This window comes from Maniola jurtina, chromosome 13 (assembly GCF_905333055.1).
Source record: "Maniola jurtina chromosome 13, ilManJurt1.1, whole genome shotgun sequence".
In the NCBI taxonomy this organism is placed as follows: domain Eukaryota; kingdom Metazoa; phylum Arthropoda; class Insecta; order Lepidoptera; family Nymphalidae; genus Maniola; species Maniola jurtina.
The window spans coordinates 892,576-915,409 of NC_060041.1; the positions used below are offsets into that span (position 1 = coordinate 892,576).

General features: G+C 39.0%; 1 protein-coding gene across 1 annotated transcript; it reads right to left on the minus strand.

Moving 5' to 3' along the window:
- Positions 1–1,284: 1,284 nt before the first annotated feature.
- LOC123870653 (O-acyltransferase like protein-like) lies at positions 1,285–22,342 on the minus strand. The gene is made up of 12 exons (XM_045913999.1): positions 22,217–22,342; positions 11,329–11,468; positions 10,496–10,802; positions 8,534–8,645; positions 6,724–6,811; positions 6,062–6,234; positions 5,125–5,310; positions 4,660–4,839; positions 3,790–3,940; positions 3,129–3,306; positions 2,692–2,834; positions 1,285–2,272 (listed from the first exon to the last, which is right to left on the minus strand). Exons 1-12 carry the CDS (start codon positions 22,293–22,295, stop codon positions 2,165–2,167), a joined length of 1,845 nt encoding a protein of 614 aa, XP_045769955.1. The 5' UTR covers positions 22,296–22,342; the 3' UTR covers positions 1,285–2,164.
- Between the last annotated feature and the right edge of the window lie 492 nt (positions 22,343–22,834).

Below are 22,834 nucleotides of genomic sequence, written 5' to 3' on the forward strand. Positions count from 1 at the left end.
TAAACGTAAAATCTTTGTACTAATTATGAAAAACTAGTTTAAATATTAATATTAACCATTTAAAAATAATAGACGGCCGATAACGCATCCCCATTTTAAAACTAAGTATTTTAACTCAAAAAAACACTTTTTGAAACTAATAATATATGTAAATAGATTTTTGATAATCTACGGAAGATAATTTTACAATAAGGTATAAGGTTTACCTACATTTTCTAAATACGTACTATTAATTTTTAGTGGCAAGTTATTTCGGTAAATTTAATACATATACATTTTTCCTATGTATTATTAAACTTGTTTATATACGGTTATGGCTTTGTATAAAGTATCAGTTTTATTCCCGTATAGGTAGACAATATCAAAAATGAGGTAAATATATCTCAAAAGGCGAATTTTTGAGTTTAAACAGTTTTGATCTAGAGAATTGAACTAGAATACGGTCTATGTCATGGATTTCGGCATTACAATTACGGCCCGTTCACACATGGGAGTCCGTTTTTAACGGATCTTCTTCTTCTTCTAGTGCCGTCTCCTATCGGAGGTTGGCAATCATTAAGGCTAACTGGATCTTGTTCACCGCTGCTCTAAACAGTGACCTCGTACTCATGTTAAACCACTGGCGAAGGTTTTTGAGCCAGGATGTTCGTCTACGGCCAGGTCTACGCCTGCCCTTTATTTTCCCTTGCATTATGAGCTAGCTTGCATTATGATTTTTTAACGGATACGTCATAGATTTATGCTGTGTTCACACATAGACATCGTATAACGTTCAACGGATCCGTCATTACTGGATGCGATGTGTGAACAGAAAACTCGCAGTATACCGCCGCTATTCTACAAGGATGGATATATCCGTTAAAATTCTACGTATCCGTATATTTCCGTTCCGTCCGTCCAGTATACGATGACAAAACGGAATGTAATTTTTTTACGGAACGATATTTTTTACTGTATACAGAATACTGTGCCATGTGTGAAGTCGCTCATACAACTACATACGCCATCGAAGAAAAAAAAAACGTACACGATAAAACGGAACAAGTAAAACGGAGACATGTGTGAACCGGCCGTTACAGGTGGCACGTAGGTAACTCTATTCAAATGCCAACAGGTACAATTTTGCGACTCCTCTCTTTCATCGTTTTAAGATACGTTTGTGAATGAAATCAGTAAGAGATGCCTGTTAGCATTTGAACGTTTACGCACAGTTTCTGTCTGGCAGTCTAAAGCTACAGACACATCACTGTGTCGCCATATTGCAACAGAGACTAGTATGCACTTCTTCGTTGAATGAAAAATTACAAGATGAGCTTACGGCATCAACTACAGTCTACGGATGTCAAAAAGTGTGATCCGTCAACCTAACTGGGTGGGTCATTTAGCTGATTTATACTTTGACAAGGTTTTTAGTTCTGCTATGAACGAAATAAAGTCAAAGCCATACTTTTTCTGTCCGATTTTGAATGTGACTACTGATATATCTTTTCATAAAAGCGTACAAAACGTTATCTAAGACTTCTTTATATAAAATGAATGACTTATCGCCGTCTCTCGGCTCACAATACATAACAACACAGTATTATGTTTGAACCTTCATGCAATATGCGTTGACTCTTAGCTTAGATACCTACAATAAGTTTCTATGCTAGGAAGGTAAGCTGGGAACTTTTCTCACAGGGTTAATAAACAAATGGTGCAAAACACCATTTGTTTTTGAAAATCCTTTTGGGAAACACTTACTTAAGTACGAAAACAAACTTAAGTTTAAAGCACATTGCAGCAGAGCTTTATCTCCAATAAGTAATGACTAATGACTAATGTACAAAAGTGTAAAGCAAACTTAAAAACAGGCCCGAATGCGCGGGTTCTCGAGAATTTATTGTTCACAAATATGTAGTTAGAATGGAAAGCTCACTGAGCTTTGCGAGACTTCAGAAAAGTCGCTTCTACACTCCCGCAATGTGCCTTTACCATTACAGAATGCCTATTTTAAACACTAAATATCACAGGCGCACGTAGGCACAAGTAGGTAGGTATGTAATACAGCTAGAACCAAACTTTTTGACCGCTCTGAGCTTCGTCTGTACCTTTATTGCGTGTTATGTATGCCACGCACTAAGTTCAGACCAGTCGTAAAGATTGGTGCGATCGTTGTTGAGTGCTAGGATAGCAGCGCTGTGCAGGAGCGCAGTATGGGCGACTCCACGAGCAACGTCACAGGCAGCGCCAACAGCGTCGTCCAAAACATCGTCCCCAACATGTCGCTACTCTGAAAACGTACAAGATTACATTAGTCCTATTAAAGTCCTCATCATCATATATTTACATCTATCCAGCGCCGGCCCACTGAGCGTACCTACTGCGCATGGGTCTTCTTTCAGAAATAGGAGGGTTTAAGCCATAATCCACCACCCTGGCCAACATTGCTGACCAGTGGGTCAGCAATGTTGGCGCATTACACTCAGTGGAGTGTAATGCGCACCGTGCACGGGTGAGAAAGGTTTTAGGCCAAGTGCGTATTGGCAGATCACTAAGAGGAACTCTCCGATATACATGTTTCCTCTCGATGTTTTCCATCAATGTTAAAGGAAGTGGACAGGACAAAAATTACTTTACTTAGTAGTGGATCGGTCATTCGGGCCGTCAGCATTTTGTTTGTAATGGGCATTGTCTCAATGTTGTACTCACAATGGACATCACGGAGGCTTCAGTGAGCGTCCGGCGCGTGCCCACGATGTACACGTTGACGAGCCAGTGCAGCATCATGATGGACAGCGACATGCGGCCGATGGTGGCCCATCCTCGCCACGCCCACGCTCGACGGAGCCTGCCTGTGAAACAACATAACAAAATTATTAACCCCTTTTTTCTATTAACGGTGGGGAAGTCTTCCTAAGATCCCCGACGTCTTGGGAAAGACATCGGGTTATGTACAATTTTTACCTACTAAACCCTCCTCGGTGGCCACCCTCAACGCATATTAGGAGACTCTGAAATATCGTATGAACACATCGGTGCCCCCTTTGCGCAATTGCCCATTGGGCTCGTCCCAGAGAAAATTGGCGCCATATACAGCGGCACAGTCAGGTAGAACATCCACTCGAACCATTAGGAAATACCCTTACCATCGATGTTGTTGGCGATGCCGAGGAGCGTGAATGCTGCTAGCAGCGCGAAGGACGGCCGCTCGATGGCGACGTAGGCGGCGGTGGCCACGTGCGTCGTGTGCTCCAGGATCGCGTTGCCGGCCAGGATCCACGCCATGTACAGCGGCAAAGTCAGGTGGAACATCCACTCGAACCACTGAGAAATAAATAAGTATATTAAAGTCAAAGTCTTTCATTTAAACTCCTGCGTGCTACCTGTACCTTCCGTCACAAGTTACACATGACTAGTAGGTATACGCGCAACTAGTTCCGAACCCTTCCGAGGTGTACTTTTTCAAAAGGTTCCGACGTGGCATGAATGAGACTGTGAGCCGCACGGACTGCTATCCCAAGGCATACTGTGACGGGGACTGAGGTGGAGAGGAAGAGGGCGAGATGGGAGAAGCTGACAACAAACCGCGGCATCGTACAGATACTAAATCGCTTGGCAGCACGGCTGTCAACAGTCACGGCTGGAGCCTCTCACCAGACCCAACCAGACACAAAGAAATTTCAAATTCACAAATTGCCCCTGCCGGGGATCAAATCTGAGCCCTTCCACGTAGAAGACCACAATCTGAGGTCATCAAAAGGGGCGTCAAAAGGAAAGAGTGGTTGGTAAAAAGAAATAAAAACTGACCTTGTGTTTGGAAATTTTATATCCCTGTTCCTGAAGGTCAAAGTGTACGTGTGCAGTGAGAAGGCCCATGAAGCAGGCGGGCAGGCTGCCCCACGGCGCCGTGTAGAACTGGGAGAACGATGAGATGCCACGGAAAGTCTGCCGGACGTTCCTGGAAAAATCAGTTCCAAATGCTACATCTTCAAAAAGCCAAAACATCTATTGGTCTCCCTTAATAGAAATTAATTAATTGATCTATCAGGCATGAGTCCATAGGAGAAAAAGAGTAATCCACATAGCTCAATGGTTGTAAACCCATGGGTTGCGAAGTGAAATGGCAATGGGCAGGGCGCATAGTTCAAAAAACCAATAGACGTTGGGTTCTCAAGGTGCTAGAATGGCAACCTCGCACCGGCGCAGCATTGGAAGACCTCCCACTAGTTGAACAGACAACATAGACACAAAACTGACGTGTGGAATTTTCTATGTTCAGTGGTAGTGGTCTATCGGTTGATAATAATGATAATGATGAAATAATTAATTAGAGGAAATGAGTGCGCATCTGTAAACGAAAAAATATTACTGTCGTCTTTAACCAATAGACGTCCACTATTGTATCTTGTAGGGTCAGGGTCTGCCAACACTGCGCCCGAAATCTCAATCTAGCACATCTATCAGTTCTTGGAACTATGTGTCTCGCCTCAACTTCGCAAACTGTTGGGCTACATCGGTTACTCTAGTTTTTCTACAGATCTCCTTCATTCTTATTTGATCCCGTATCGAAACTCAGAGCTATTTAATGGAACCCCTTAGAGGAGTTATAATAGAGGTCAAATGTTCATGCCGTTTTATCAGTGACCCTGTATCTAAACACGTCTTTCAGTTACTTACTCAGGCACCATGATGTAGAGCAGTGACTTCCACTCGTTCACATACGCGAGTGCAAAGTTCATTACACACGAGGCGATGAACAGCGTCGCCAGGATGGGGATCTGACGTTTCTTCTTTTGCATCAGGTACAGAGTCAAAAAAGCAGCCACGATGTACAGTTGCATGTCTACCGCTAGGAACCTGCAAATTAAAAAAAAAATGCAATTTAATAAGATTATTGATGGGAACATACGCTAGTAAAAATCTTGTTATTAAAAACAATTGGTAAAGGGCGTAGGGTGACTTCTTGCAACAGACAAACAGCCAACTCTCACTGCAACTGTTACCCGTCTAACTCCATCTCGCAGTATCAAGTTGTGCAGGAATAAGGCATGCATCCAGAACTTCTTGCGACAAACAACAGCCAACTCTCACTGTGGTTCTCATCGGTCTAATACCACCTCGCACTGCCATCAGTAGACTTACCAGGTGGGTAACAAGCAGTGTTCGTCAGGGTAAATGAAGTTGTGCAGGAATAAGGCGTGCGTCCAGAACTTCTTGCGACAGATGTCGCTCTCAGCACCGACGGTCAGCTCCCACTGTGGTCCGTCACCCGTCTGCCGCCACCACGTCGCCGCGAAACCCACTAATAGCAGGTGTACTGGTATTATCCTGCAATAGACCATTATAATTTCTTATTATTACAAAATTACAAGCTGTCACAATGTCACACTGTTACAATGTTCGGTGTCTCTCTACGTGGTCAAATCGGAAATGAGGAGATCCGTAGAAGAGTCAAAGTAAACGACATAGCAGAATGGGTTGCGAAGCTGAAGTGGTAATGGGTAGGGCACATAGTTTGAAAAACCGATAGATGTTGGGGTCGCAAGGAGCTGTTGGATTCAGGTAGTGCAAGACCGTGGCTGGTGAAAATACCTACAACAGATCTACGTCCAGTGGACGTCTATCGGTTGTTGATGATGATGGTAAAATTGTAATCTGCAGATCATGCCAGGGGTCTGTCAAGACTCCGATGCTTATCATACTATCTGCTACGGGTCAGCTAATGCGTAAACTAAGCATCCATCTGAGGAAACACATAGTACGGTCCATAGAAAGCTACTCTAATTGCAGTCAGGAATATGCTGCTGAATCTGGCACCCACAAGTCTTGACGAGGAAATCCGAAATTAGTGGAGATCACATATGGAGACGATCAATTTGATTCAGGGATCTAAAAACTTGCACAGCTGCCTAAAAATAAAGAATTGTACTTGCTCTTTGAGTTTTACTGCATTTTCCTTGAAAGTAACTTTACCAATTTTTGGTAGCGTATCAACGTCTATAGTTTTGTACAGTAAAATACACATAAGTTGAACTTCCACAAGAAAACTTGCCAGTGAAATTTGGTTTAAAGACCTTACCTGGCGAGTCTATGCAGTATGCACATAGGTAGTTGTGCCAACCCGAGCTGTTTTTGTGAGTTCTTGGAGTACAGCAACATACTGTACGCGAACAGGAAGTTGGATATGACGATGAAGAGCTGCGTCAGCGCCGAACCGTTCCTTATCAACATGGTTACTGACTGCTGCAGCACCTGGTAATCATATCATAGAATATAATATAACAGGAGTGAGAGAAAATTCAGTTAATGTCTTTTTTATCGTTTACAAGCTAGTACTTTTGTATGACTAGTGCCAAGTTTGGCTAGGGTTTTTTATTGAGGTCTAAGTTGGAGCACACTTGCCTAGAAGTTGTCTATTCACTCTTGTTTCTAGGGTACCAAAACCCGAAGAGTGCCAACGGGACCCTATTACTAAACCTCTGCTATCCGTCCGTCTGGAACTCTTCGTGTAGTACAACTCGCACTTGACCGGAATCTATTTATACCGCAGTGATGCGATATGCTCGCGCAGCACTGCAGCACGGAGAACCTAAGTATTATTGCGGTCTTTATTGCTTCGACAAGGTCGTTATTTATTAAGTCTTTGTGGAATGAGCCTTCTATACTTATAAGGTGTTAAGTGTTCTGTGCTAATACTTAAAGCAAGCGAGTCAATGATGTTAACGTGTTAAAGAGGCTTACCCTTTCAAAGTACTCAGGGTTGTAGAGGTGCACTTTGTACTGGATCTCCGCCGCGTGCGTCATGATCACCAGCGACAGCAGCAGGACCCTGGAGTCAAGCAAGAGTTGGTTACAAGATCTAGATTTTAAAATTGAATACCTAAATGCTGTAGAGAAGCAGGCTTTCCTTTGCGGAAGTCACATACTAGGAACCAAAAGCTTAATTTGCTATAATTCGCCAAACCAGACAAATCTGTATGGTGCAACATGCAGCATTCGATATGCACCGCCCGCCCTCCCACTGATAAACATGCAGGAAAAGCAAGCAATACGCACCACCACCACGTAGCACCACACAAATCCCAAAACCACTCGACGCACGTTTCGCTCCGACACCAGAGCATCCTCAGGAGATGTAGACATTACAAGGAGCGAAACGTGTTATAGTGGATTTGTGTGGTGTTGCGTGGTAGTACTAGGGGCTTGCTTGGTGGCTGGCTTTTCCTGCATGCTTAGCAGGGGGAGGGCGAGTGGTGCTGATCACATGCTGCATTTTGTACCATATAGATTTGCTTTTTTAGCGGATTATAGCAAATTAAGCTTTTGATTCTGTGTATATCATGGACTTCAGCAAAGTAACGCCTGCTTCTATACAATAAGCAAGAGTTTGTACACTTACAATAAACAGTGTAACTTTTAAAATTCAAGAAATATTTTGAAAACTCTTAGATTCTCTTCTGAAAAACGCATGTGTAATTCTGTATTTAAGTACGTCAATGTGTTGTTTGCCTGAAATAAAAGTCAGCCAATTGTGAGTTGGACTCGCATACGAAGGGTTCCGTGCCATCGTACAAGCATGCATAATTTTTTTTTTTAATATGGCAGCCATTTGTGAAATTTTCAGCTCTCTGCCTATTTACGGTTCATTAGATACAGAACCTTAGAAATGTTATTGGTATAGTATATGTATTTTATTTATTTAAATTCATATATTATTATAAGACAATATTATTGTGGTACCTCTCCGTCGTTTTTTTCATCCTTTTTATTATTTAATTATTTTTCCTTGACGCAGGTAATTAATTATTATTAGATGAGTCGCATGTAGAAGATAATATAAATATTTTTTACTTTTCCTTTACCTAATGAATAATGTATAACATAAATTATGATAACTTTATTCAAGAAAAAAATATTTGCCTTATAATAAATGACAGTCTTTGTAACATTATATAAATCTTCTTTACAATTCTTCTGTACAATCAATTAATAATACAAAAGATAAATTAATAAAATAGCAATTAGCGTTTGCCAGTTTTGTGTTGTTAAAACGTGTATTAAATAATTAATTGACATCGTAAATTAATAAAGGTTTAACAAGTTTAAATTAAAAATTTATAACACTCCCGACAAACTGTGAAGGTTACAGTAACTAGAAAAGAGCTGATAACTTTCAAACGGCTGAACCGATTTTCTTGGATTATATCGATCAAGCCACCTTTCAAACAAAAAAAAACTAAATTACAATGGGTTCATTAGTTTAGGAGCTACGATGCCACAGATGATACAATAGGAAAAAAAACTTTTTGGAGACCAACACATTTTTTGATGTAACATCCGTTAGGGCAATTTTTTCGTATAAAATATAGCCTATGTCACCCAGATCTTTACAACGAATCAATTGACACCTCATTCATCAAAATCGGCACAGTAGTTTAGGCGCTACGGTGGAATACACAGAATCTGGATACAAACATACATACGTAGACTGCTAAAATCATAACTCTTCCTTTTGGCTTCGCCGCAGTCGGGTAAAAATGATGAAGATTACCTGACTCCTTGTATGGGACTCAGCGCAGACAACCTCGGGTCTCCGTCTTCGTATGTGGCGGTGAGTCGAGCGAAATTCGACTGTATGGACCATGCTTTTAGCAGCTTGCTTTCTGTGGAAGACAGATATAGATACTTACTTAATATTTATAAAATAATTGGCGTACTAGAAACCGCTATAAACTTGTAATGCCATTATATCGCGCGCGCAAATCCTTTGTGGGGCTGAGTAGGTATGATGTAACATAGGAAACACTAGTTATCCTACATGAAATAATGACTATATCCTGGTAACCTTATATCTTAAAAGGACGGAACTTTTTGTCCCGAAAAACCAAAGAGTTCCCAAGGGATTTTTAAGAACCTTTTAAAGTAGTGGTGATCATCTACTTAGTAGGCTAATAATAATTTAGAAGATGATAATAACATGAAAACAAGAAACAGTGCTAACGAGATTTTCGTCAAATCCAGATAAACAAAATTCCAAATCAGTCCGCTAATAATAATTTGGAGCAAGTTTTGTTTAAGATCAACTTAATAATTTATTGCTGATGACATTTTACATAAAATATTTTTCCCCCTACGCTTCTCAGCGCCGTCCATAAAAACCATAAAATAATTACAAATGCCAAAGTATGTTTGTTTATTATATAGAAGCAGTTACTTTAAGGAAGTCCATGATATACAAGGAACCACAAGCTTCATTTGCTAAGTATACCTAATATACACCTTTCAGTGGATTATAGCAAACTAGCTTTTGGTTCCTTGTTTGTTTGTTGGATTGTCCTTCAATCACGCCGCAACTAAACAACGGATTGTCGTGTTTTTTTGCATGGGTATAGTTAATGACCTGGAGAGTAACATAGGCTACTTTTTATCACGGAAAATTAGAGTTCCCACCAGATTTTAACTAAAAAAACTGAATCTACGCGGACGAAAACGCGGGCATAATCTAGTTACCCATTAAAACTCAATGAATTTTTTTAGGCACGTTCTATATATTATAATAAATGAATATACCTACGTGCGGTTTCCAGATTTCTGTAAATTATTTCTTTAATAATAATTTATTACTGATGACGTTTTGTATAAAATATTTGTATTACAGTTGTATTAACATATCTCATTAAATTTTATGGTAGGTGGTTAATTAAGAAATTTTATTAATTATATTTTAATCGCACGGGTAAGCGCAGTGTGGGACGACCTCCAGCCCGCTGGACCGATGACCTGAAGAAGGTGGCGGGAAGCGGGTGGATGAGGAAGGTTGGGGACCGAGTTTGGTGACGCGCTCTTGGAAAGGCTTATATCCAGCAGTGGACCCATACAAGCTGATGGATGGATGATGGATGATATTTTAATCATCATATCATGATCATCATCGGAAATCTCATCATCTTCCCTAAAGAGCACCACCACACCCGGTCCTCAGTTTTCCTCATCTAGCTACTTCCCGCCAGCCTCTTTATATCGTTGGTCCATCGTGCTATAAGAACGCCTCATTTTAATACAACAACGATTATATTTTAATACAACGTATACCTATATTTTCGTACAATTTGTAATTTATAAATGGGCAGTGTATTTATTATAGGCGGGTAACTTGTTTTTATTATATAAAATATATTATTTAATTGTGAAACATTTTTGTTGTAATATAATATACAATGTCAATGTCAATACTCCTTTTAACTGGGTCAATACACAATAATACAAACATACATACCTACTAAATCCTTATTATTTTTAAGTAAGTATATTAAGAAAACCTTAGAATAAAGGTCGCGCTTCCAACATCAATGGAAAAACCATCGGTGCTCGAGTCTGACTCGCACTTGGCCGGTTTTTCCTTTTGAGGTCTGGAACCCTAAAAACCTACTCAAAATATCGGAAGATTTTTGAGATTACCGATGGGGAATCCATTTGGCACACAACTATTAGAAAAAAATTACAAAATACTTACTGCCTTCACCATTCGTAGCCAAATGATACAGCGTCCCAATCACATTGAAGAAGAGTATCACAACAATCACTCCAAGCATTATACGTTGCGGGGTGTCCATTCCTCGTTGTTTGACCCTCAGGTCTTCGTGCGTTTTGCAAGATATGCTCTCCAGTGATGCGCGGATACCAGGCGATAGTGCCTGCTGTTCTATGCATCGTTCGAAGCGAAGCGTTCTGTTCACCTCCTTGGAAGGACAGCGTGAAGATAGGCAGTAGCCTCGATGGACTAACGTTCGATCGAAGTTCTGGGAGTCCGATGAGTAGTCCTGGACATAAAGAGAAGTTTGTTAGAACGATGTTGATTGAAGAATGTTGGTAGAGCAGGATTACGTTCGTTAAGAGTTCAAACCAGATTATTTTTTATTTAGGCATTATAAGGTAGGTATAATATATCTATTTCTTTTTCTGAAATGGTAACCACGACCAAAGTTTCTTTTTTATTTCGTGACAAAGGCTTCCAAATAGATCAAAGTTGAGCGACAGGCCAATTTGTCAAAATTGCCCGAACCTGGGACCTCCGATTTCTAAGACTAAGTACCGAAGATCGGATCTTGTAATATCCATACTAATGCTATAAATGCAAAAGTGTGTCTATCTGCTATTACCTTTTCAATTTCACGGCCCACCCAAGAATCTGATTATGATGAAAGGTACAGAGATAGCTTGCATCCCGGAGACGAACATAGTCTACTTTTTATCCCAGAAAAATCAAAGACCCATGGGATTTTTTAAAAACCTAAATTAACGTGGACGTAAGTAGGTAAAACCTGAACTGGTATCATAAAACCTTACCTTAATAAAGTTGAATGCCGCGCTGGGTTTGTCCGCGGACATGCGAACGGTCCCCATGCAGTAGAGGCCGTCCCGAGGCCCCAAGCATCGCTCATAGTTATCCAGGTGAAACAGCCTTGGTAGTCGAATCTGATCATCTTCTGCAAGAAAATAACGATATATTTAGAAAATACTCGATACGGTAGAGGCTTACTTGAGGTTCAAAACATCCCTCATAATAATTATCCAGGTGAAACAACCTTGGGAACCGAGTTTAATCGTCTTCTAGGAACCAAAAGCTTAATTTGCTATAATCCGCCAACCAACGAAATCTGTATGGTGCAACACGCAGCATGCAGCATGAACCGCCCGCCCTCCCACTGATAAACATGCAGGAAAAGCCAGCTTATCAGTGGGAGGGCGGGCGGTGCATGTCACATGCTGCACGTTGCACCATACAGATTTCGTTGGTTGGCGGATTATAGCAAATTAAGCTTTTGGTTCCTAGTATATCATGGACTTCCGCAAAAAAAAAGACCCGCGACAGTAGAGGCCAGCTCGAGGTCCCAAACATCGCTCTGAAGTCTGAACTGATATCCAGGTGAAACAATCTCGGCAGTTAGAACTTGGTCATCTTCTCAAGATAAAAACAATATTTTTTGGAAGCGGCCAATAGGTAGAGGCTGTTTCGAGGGCCAAACAGCGCTTTGAATAGATATCCAGATGAAACAACCTTGGCAGTCGAAACTGAATCTCTTCTACGAGAAAACAATAACATATTTAGAAAAGACCCGATTCAGTAGAGGCCGTTTTGGGGTCCTAAGCATCACTTATAATCTTCCAGATAGAACAACCTCGGCAGTCGGAACTGGTCTTTTTGTACAAGAAAATAACAATATACTTATTTAGAAAAGACCTGATACGATAAAGGCCGTCCGAGCATCGATCGTCCGAGGTCCAAAACCTCCATAACGGAATTTTGGACCTCGGTGCTAACGGGACCATAATTACTATTACTAAGCCTCCTTTTTCCGTCCGTCTGTCTATCTGTCAGTCAACGGGCTGTACCTATCTCATGAACCGTAACAGGTAGAGTTGAAATTTTCACAGAATGTGCATTTCTATTGCAGCTATAACAAATAATAAAAAAAATCAAAATGGTCGCCAGAAAAATTAAAAAGTGTTATTTCTTGTACGATGATACCTACGGCACCCTTCGTTGCGAATCATACTCGCACTTGACCGATTTTTTAAAAACCTAAAACCACGCGGATGAAAATCACAGGTAAAAAATATGCTTTGAACTTAATATTTTGTTTTATGAATAAGCTTCAGTCATTTAAACCGTTATTATTCGTCGTTATTAAAAAAAAAATTTAAAGTTTAAACTTATTATTCGTTAATTGATATTTTTGAAGTGTGTTTAAGGCTTTAGGCATTGATCTAGTTATAGTAGGTCAACGGCTGTAAATAAAAAAAAATTACTTCCTTATTTGTGAAATACATACTTTAAATTAAACTACTAAAGTTAATTGATAACGTAGCTTTGATTAACGAGATTATAACCAGAAAAATCTACAGTTTAATTGATTAAGAATAGGAAACTAAAAAAACTGGTTAATAATATGCGTGAAACAAGTAGGTATTGATTTAATTCAATCATACGCTAACATGAACGTTATAAAAATATACTTACTCAATATTAGTTAGTAGTTTAACCTATGATAATATAAATCTGTTGAGCCCATAAATTACTTATGTAAAATAAATCGAGGATTGTCTAGTCAAAAACTAATACTGCCATGATCAATCTTTTTTTACAAAAAAATATGCAAAAAATTCTTGAGATCAAAAATTGCTTTTTAAAGAAATTTTTTGTAGTAGAAATTTTTAACTTTATATTTTTTTATTTTGTAAAAAAAATAGCGAGCAAACCAGAAAGCGTGTCACCTGATGTTAAGTGATTACCGCTGTTCATAAACATTTGCAGCACCAGAACAACCGCCGTTGCGTTGTCGGCCTTTCAGGAATTTATTGGTCCGCCCCTTGAATCTAGTAAAATGTTGTAATCTAGTAGGAACACCGCCGATAGGAGTTGATTCCACAGTTTGCATGCAGGAATCCCGTGGAAACTCTTTGATTTTCCGGGATAAAAAGTAGCCTTTGTCCATCCCCGGGATATAAGCTGACCCTGTACCAAATTTCGTCAGAATCGGTTAAACTATTGGGCCGTGAAAAGGTAGCAGACAGACAGGCAGACAGATAGACAGACACACTTTCGCATGTATAATATTTATAGTATGGATACCGATAGTATGGATATTATGTTTTCATTGATAGGTACTATACAGGGATGATAATTTTTAATTTCCTATTGTAATGAATTTGATGATGAATTAAAGGTTTCATGTATTTAATTGTATAGTCGTGCACAACCCAAATCATCGACTTTTGGTTATGATAACAAAAGTAAGGTCACTATTAATGTGCAAAAACCAATGAAGTATGATATTTTTCGCCTTTTCCTATTCAAACACTCCACACACACACCTATCCCATGTGCATAACCTTGCCACGCGAATATGATCATTAAGGTGCTAAACGACTAACGTCTTTGACAGTACCTACTAAAAATCTTGATCCTATATTTTGGGTCCAAGCTAATTTTGCCGCCACCGGTTTCGCGAATACTTGTTCATGTCACGAGTTGGCAAGCGAGCAAAAATAATGGTACCATTAAAAAACCTGTTATCTATATTATAATAGGTACTATATTTATGCAAATTATTTAAAAAAATATTCCACATAGGTATAATTTTCGAATTCCGGTTCTATTTACATTTTTTGTAAACAATTACCGGTAAACTACTGCCCAAAAACGTTCCGTTATAATATACTTTTCAAGTTTATTAATAGGTTACGTCAAAATGATTTAAATTCCCCTTTCCCTCCAAGTCAAAGTCATTTATTCACAATACATTGTACTTTTTTGAATGTCAATTCGTGGATTTCTAAGATAATGATGTACCTAATGGTGATAATTAATTACGTAAACTTAAAGCTTAAGCTAAGAGGGTTCCAAACGCGTCCAGGTCTGAGAAGAGCCCACAACAAACTCAGCCGGGGATTCTTCCGGCAAAAGTTCAAACTAGCGAAACGTCAAAGTCTCGTTTACCGCCGTAAAGTCGCCAGCTTATCGGTTTTTTATAGGATATACAATTATAAATATTTCGGAGAGTGTGCACAGGAACTTTTCGATCTTGTCCCCCCTTCACCATTTTACCACCGAACCGCAAGACGTCGGGCGAGTTTCCATCCTTAAGTCGTCGACATTCCATCTACACGCACGAAACGTTTTGCGTCATCATACTCATACGCATGATTAAGGTTTGGAATACTCTTCCGCGATCTGTGTTTCCTACCAATTACAATTCGGGTATGATTAAAACCAGAATATATAGGAATCTTCTAGGTAAACGCGTCCCATCTTAGGCCACATCATCACTTTCCATCAGGTGTGATTGTAGTCAGTTCATGCTGACCCGCACTAAGAAGGATTTTGAGAAATTCTACCAAGTACCTTGAGAACCTATATCCATGCGAACGAAATCACGGGAATTTAGCCTCGATAGCTCAACGGTTGAGGAGCGGCCTGAATTCCGAAAGGTCGGCGGTTCAAACCCCACCCGTTGCACTATTGTCGTACCCACTCCAGCTGGCACAAGCTTTACGCTTAATTGGAGGGGAAAGGGGAGTATTAGTCATTATGGTTAATATTCTTTAAAAAAAATTAAACCGGTCTATCTGTAATACCTATCCTTGTTTATAACAAGACAAAAGCATGCTTACTACGAAGGCGCATAGGTAATTGCTCCTCATTGATTATTATTTATTATGAAACGCCATTGTTCAACCGCGCTTCCCAGTTACATCATGGCCGTGGTCATGATCTTGTGACACGCCACCAGTGAGCTGACATAATACTAGAGCCACTATCTTTGATCTACAATTGTTAAGTGCTGATAGACGTCGGCCTCAATTTGGTGGGTCTAGTGGTCTAGGGTTCGATCCCGGGTACGCTACTCTAATTTTTAACCCCCGACCCAAAAAGAGGGGTGTTATAAGTTTGACGTGTGTATCTGTGTACCTGTGTATCTATCTGTGGCATCGTAGCTCCTAAAGTAATGAAACGATTTTAATTTAGTTTTTTTTTGTTTGAAAGGTGGCTTGGTCGAGAGTGTTCTTAGCTATAATCCAAGAAAATCGGTTCAGCCGTTTGGAAGTTATCAGCTCTTTTCTAGTTACTGTAACTCTCACTTGTCGGGGGTGTTATAAATTCTTAATTTACACTTGTTCAGAGTTATATGTACCTACTGGCTACTACGTTTTAAGCAATAAAGTATTACTTGCTAGTTGCTTTAACGTTGAAGGAAAACATCATCAGCAAACCTGCATACCGTGAGAGTTCTCACATGTGTGTGAAGTCTGCCAAAAAAAATCTCCGCTGGGCCAGCGTGGCTGACTATGGTTTAGGCCATATGCCCTTCTCATTCTGAGAGGAGACCTGTGCTCAGTAGTGGGCCAGCGATCATTGGATTGATGAGTATGACAAAGTTTCAATGGTCAGGCTTCACTATCGGGATTCGAGTTCGGGCAAATTTTACGATAGTTCGGCAAATGAACTAGTCACACTATACGAGACACGGTAAATATTTTGTGTTTGGCAAATCAACCGGCTGGAAGATGCGACATTCTGACAGCAAATAGTCTCCCTGTGGTAATATTAGTTATCCCGGAAAAACAGAGTTTAAACCCTTATTTATCTACCGTCGTTATTTATGTATCTGTCGTCTATTCCTATCCCTATTCCTTTCTTATTTACTGTAGTATTATTATTATTATTTTCTTAATTATTTAATTTAAATTTTTATATATATACATTATGTTTATTTACTTTATTTTATTAGTACACCCCTTCCACTTTCTTTAATTTTTATTATCTCCTCACCCTAAGGTTGCCTGGAAGAGATCGCTATTTTAGCGATAAGGCCGCCTTTTGTACATAAATCTATAATGTTATTTATATGTTACTATGTATTGTTGGTGTACAATAAAGAATATTTTATTTACTTTTACTTTATTTTATTCGCATCAACCAGGCAACTTCTAGGCAAGCGCGCTCCATCTTAGGTTGCATCATCACTTGCTAGCAGGTCTGGTCGCAGCCAAGCGCTAATCTATTTTTTTTTTATTCGCGAATCATTTGCCGAATTCCGATAGTGTAGCCACACAGTAAATGTAAGAGAAAACACGTTTATAATTATAGTTTTGCGGAAAGTTTATAGTTTTGCACGTAATACGGATATTATTAAAGGTGTTAAAGATTGCGAGCAGGCTTTGATTACAGATGGAACCTTGAATTGAAATGCTGTTAAGGTGAATGAACTACATATAAGGAAATATTGGCATACTTACATGGATTACTAATAGGTACTATTATTTTTGTGCCTTATTATTTTTTATAACTAGGTCGAAAAACTTATTTTTTTTTTAGTTATAGTATTTTGCGTAATAAAAACTATACAAACAAAAAGCAATTATTCATTTGTACATAAGAATGTAAATAAAACAAGGAAAAATTCACAACGACTTGTGAGTTGGCTTCAAGGTATAAACTAGTAAGTGTAGGTTACAGGTTATAATAAAAGAAATGTCACGAGAAAGAAAAATAATGACTCTCCTTTAGATCTTACTCATTGGAATAAAAGTGAAGTACCTAGTGTTTATTTCTTAGGAGTTTGTACCAAAATTATTCAACAAGTCATAGTTAAAAAAAAAACCTGACCGCCCTCCCAAAAAACGAACTAAAAAATAAAAAGTTTCACATTTGAAAATGGTACCTTATTATGGGCACCATACAGCCACCATATATAGAATTTAAAAAAAAAAAAAGACTTGTGTCACTTGAGAAGATGTAAGGCTTTTAACGATACCCTATACACCCAATTATATACACCCAGTACATTGCATTTTTTTAAATTCATTATAGGCAAGCGCTTGACCACAATCACATCTAATGGAAAGTGATGATGTGGCCTAAGATGGAACGCATTTACCTAACAGATGCCTATTTACTAGAATTAGCATTTGAATGGTGGAGTAAAAAAAAACCATGCATATAGTATACGACAGGTCGACATGGCAATCGGGGTATGAGGCGGGGGGACGCTCCACACACCTGCACGTCACCTGCGCTATCCCTAGCTTAGCGTAGGGGCTGTACGGGTGTGCGGGGCGTCCCCATCCCGATTGCCATCTCGACCTGTCGCGAACTATACAATGAACTCTGAAAACATTACATAGCAGTAAAGTTCTGTAAAAAGAAGCTCCGGTGCGACATTCGTCTGTCCGCGTCTATTTCTTCTTAAACCTGGGCGCGTTTGGAACCCTTGTTACTTTAGTTTAGTTTACATAAAACATTATCATATACTAGCGGATGCCCGTGACTTCGTCCGCGTGGATTTAAGTTTTTAAAGATCCCGTGAGAACTGTTTGATTTTCCGGGATAAAAAGTTGCCTATGTCAATTACAGGGACGTAAGCTACCTCGATAGCATACAAATCGGTTAAGCGGATGGGTCTTTAGGAATCCCGTGGGAACCCTTTGATTTTCTGGGATAAAAAGTAGCCTATGTCCGTCCCCCGCGGGATATAAGCTAACCCTGTACTAAATTGCGTCAGAATCGGTTAAACTGTTGGGCCGTGAAAAGGTAGCAGACAGACAGACAGACACACTTTTACATTTATAATATTAGTATGGATCATTATCTTACAAATAATAATTGACAATCAAAATACAATGGTAAATGATTTGATTTTCACTTTCTCACAGCTGCTTATTTCAGTAACCATAATAACATTGACTTGTGAAATAGTTTGAAAAAGTTCCTCTACATGGGTAATGCTGCCAGCATCTTGAGTACAATGCCTCGCTGGGGTGGTCTTGATGAGGATTTAATTTAATTTATTCTAGTTTTTAATTTAATAGGTATATATTTGTTTTTACTTTTAATTTAGATTTAAGTTTATTTTATAGAATTGTCAGTTATTAATTAATGTACCTAATTCTGTATGTTGATGATAGTAAATAAAAGTTTTCCCGTTTGAAAAATTGTTCTTGTTCTGTATTAATTCTTTTATCTGGGTAGGTAACTAATGCTATTTATTTGTACTCGCCCATTTTAAATTATTGAAAATTCATACAATATCCATACTAATATTATTATAAATGCGAAAGTGTGTCTGTCTGTCCGTCAGTCTGCTACCTTTTCACGGCCCAACTATTTTACCGGTTCTGATGTTTGGTACAGGGTTAGCTTATATCCCGGGGACCGGACATAGGCTACTTTTATCCCGGAAAATCAAAGAGTTCCCACGGGATTCCCAAAAACCTATCCGCTTAAGCGATTTGTATGGGTACCGAGGTAGCTTGCGTCCCTGTAATTGAAATAGGCAACTTTTTATCCCGGAAAATCAAACAGTTCCCACGGGATCTTTAAAAACCTAAATCCACGCGGACGAAGTCGCGGGCATTCTCTAGTAAAGAATATAAATTGAAACTAAAAAGGAAACTGGCATAATTCTCTTCACAAAACAACTTGGTGACAGAAGTGACATAATTATAACGCCTTTATAACGCTATGGAATGACACAAAACGTAATTAAAGATATTTAAGCATATGTATTATGTACAATACATATTCATCATATGAGACAATTATTATCCGGTTTTTTATGGTATACCTGTTTCTACTCTATAAAATAACAAGATCAGCTAATTTTATTTTGATATTAAAATCTCCAGGAAAACTATTCTAGAAACTTGAAATTTGTACAGTAGTTAGAAACTATGGAGCTTAAAATGTTTAGTATAATATAGTTCAACTTGATACTTCAAGCCATTGTAGAGAAAGAGGACCTTGACATATAGATACAGACAGACGGACAACAAAGGGTCATGTAAGGGTTCCATTTATCCATTGTGCATTCCTTTATTTCCGGTACGGGACCCTAAAAATTAAACTGCGTTTGATTAAGTATTCATTAATTGTAATCAGGTTTTCACATAAATTATTGGTATATTAACCGGATTTGGAAATGCCATGTTTAAAAATCCATATAAAAATAAAAGCAACCATTTAGATGCTCCTCAAATATTAATAAAATAAAATGACATCGATTATAAAGAATGCTGTTTTTGAGCATGGAAGACTTGGCATGAGGAGTCTTGACAGATTTATTCCATTTAAAAAAAATGGTAGGGTTCATACCAGTTGCTAAACATTTTGAAGGGCATTTAGAACCTCATAGTGATTCTAAAATGCCTATTTATTGACTAAAACGTTTATTAAAACGTGTTGCGTCTTCATTCCTCATACGCATGGCTAAGGTTTGGAATACTCTTCCGCGATCTGTGTTTCCTACCAATTACAATCCGGGTATCTTTAAAACAAGAGTGAATAGGCACCTTCTAGGTAAACGCGTCCCATCTTAGACCACATCATCACTTTCCATCAGGTGTGATTGTAGTCAAGCGCTTACCTATAGTGAATAAAAAAAAAAAAAAAAAATATATCACACGATGGGGCAATCCATTTTTTTTCCCTCTCACTTTTCACGTTCGAAAGTACCCTGATAATTTCTTTTGTAGAGTTCCGTACACCAACGATGCCAAAGGGGCTCTATTACTAAGCCTCCGCTGTCCGTCCAAAAATTTCAAAATGGTCGCCATATTTTTTTTTTTAAAAATCGTGTTATTTCTTGTATGTGATAGTACGGAATCCTTCGCGTGCGAGTCCGACCGAGACCGATTTTTTCTTTTTGTCACCTTTTAAGCTTGGCTAAACTCAATTACTACGTCTAGAGTTCCCATGAGACTCCTGAAACCCCATAATATATTTAACCGATTTATACGAGTATACAGAGGTAGCTTGCGTCTTGGGAATGGACATGGACAACTTTTTATCCCGGAAAATTAAATAGTTCTTACGGGATTTAAAAAACCTAAGCCCACGCGGACGAAGTCGCGGGCATCATCTAGTTAATGATAAATATTCATCGAAAGAGTGGGTTTTTCTCAAAGCTACTCTACCCAACCCGCCCGCGACCCGTCTGGTAAATAACCAATTCGTGTTTATATTATCGTTTTGGGTATGAATTATATTATGATACCAGTTACCACTAAATTCCTTTACGGATGACGCAAATACCGAAGTACCTACCAGATGTAAAAATACCTGGGTAAAATTCTGTACCCCGATCCTCTAATTCCTCAAAATCTCTCAAAAGTTTCAAACCTATTATGACAACTTTTGGAGTAGGTACAATTTATTTCAAGTGAAATCGATAAAAGACCATATGGTCATGCTCATCATCATGATGAAGCCATCGCCGGCTCACTACAGAGCACAGGTTTCTTCTCAGAGTTAGAAGAGCTTTGGCCATAGTCTACCACGCTGGCCCAATGCGGATTGGCAGACTTGCCACACCTTTGAGAACATTATGGAAAACAGTCAAGAGTCTCAGGCATGCAGGTTCCCTCACGATGTTTTCCTTCACCGTTAAATTAACTGATACTTAATAACTCAAAACGCACGTAACTCCGAAAAGTCAGAGGTGCGTGCCCGGGATCGAACCCCCGACAGGACAAATAGCCAGTGTTGGGCAATTCATAGAGGCGTAAAAACATTGCTTATCCTGACCATAGTCCTAGTTGAAATAGGTCAGTGCTCATTTTTCATTATGATTTTGTATATTTTAGTATGGATGACTACATCTTTGAGTAATCTTCGAGAAATCTCAAGCAATCGCAGCCACAATTAGTGCGTAGATACAAAAAATGCGTGACCGCGAAAACGCCTTTTCTCGAAGGTTTATGCCTATTATGAGGTTAATATTCTAAAACCACTCACTTAATATGGTAATTCATCATAATCCATAGTTCCATATTTACTCGGATAATATATAAATGCGAAAACGTTGTGTCCGTCTGTCCTTCTGTTATCTTTTCCTGCCCATCCGTTTAACCGAGCGACTTTAACGAAAGGTACAGAAATAGCGTGCATCCCAGCGACGGATTTCTATTTAACCCCCTACCCAAAAAGTGGGGTGTTATAAGTAAGATTGTCAAAAACCAAAATCCACCCAAAGTAGCTGGCTTAACCTACTCCTACTTAGTATAAAGTAAAACAAAAACAAAAAAAAAACGTTAATAACATTTTAATTTGTAACGATTTGAAAAAAAAAACATAATGGACCAAAAGCTGGTCTGGCACGCGCTGGGCGTGCCAGACCTTCGTTATTTTATAAAAGATGAAAGTTTCTCTGGGTATTGTCCCCAACAAAGAGAGGAACGATCAGCGACTATGAAGTTTTGATCATGGTGGCTTTGGGAGATTAGGTACAGGTACCTAATAAAAGTGAAAAAAAATTTACGTCAAGGTATATAAGTACTCTAATTTTAACATTTTCTTCGGAATAGTATTTGAAATCATGTCATGCATCGCCAGATATTTAGTATCGTGGCACCCCCTCCCAGACACTCTTAAACTTTTAAAACTTTAAAGGCATCTTTCAGGGGTTTGCCACGAATCCATCCAAATATACTCTACCAAATTAAACGTCAATTTTTTTTTTTGGGATATGTTTGGAAGATTTTGTTCCTTTCAAAAATACAAACACTAGGATAATATAGGTTTATACAGCACGCACCAAAATCCTGCACGGACTAGCATACTTACTAGGTTCTGCACTGTATGGGGAAATGTTTGAGAACTGCTCAAAATATCTGTAATATCACACATGAAAGTACCAGGACAACATGAAAACAAAGCAGCATTCGTGGAACGTACCATTGATCTCTCTGGCAGCCGCGGCCGCAGCCGCAACCAGCGCGCACACAAACACTCGCCACATCGCGTCAACCCCCATGGGTCACCGTTATCATTACTACGCGCGCCCGCGATTACTCGAGCCTTAAATAAACACCTGAAACTGTATCACAACCGGCGCAGACTTTAGACGAGACATTCGCGGAATCAGTCAGTCAGAATCAGCGCAAACAACGCAGACTCTCTACAATTGGATTTTTTATATTGTTTACAACATTAAACAATATAATTAACTGTCGTCCTTTTTAACCCCCGACCCAAAAAGAGGGCTGTTATAAGTTTGACGTGTGTATCTGTGTATCTGTGTGTCTGTGTATCTGTCTGTGGCACCGTAGCGTAGTGTACACCGTAGTGTCGGGGGTGTTATAAATTTTTAATTTACAATTGTTGACATTTTATCACAAGTGTAAATTAAAAATTTATAACACCCCTGACAAGTGAAGGTTACAGTAACTAGAAAAGAGCTGATAACTTTCAAACGGCTGAACCGATTTTCTTGGATTGTAGCTAAGAACACTCTCGATCAAGCCACCTTTCAAACAAAAAAACTAAATTAAAATCGGTTCATTAGTTTAGGAG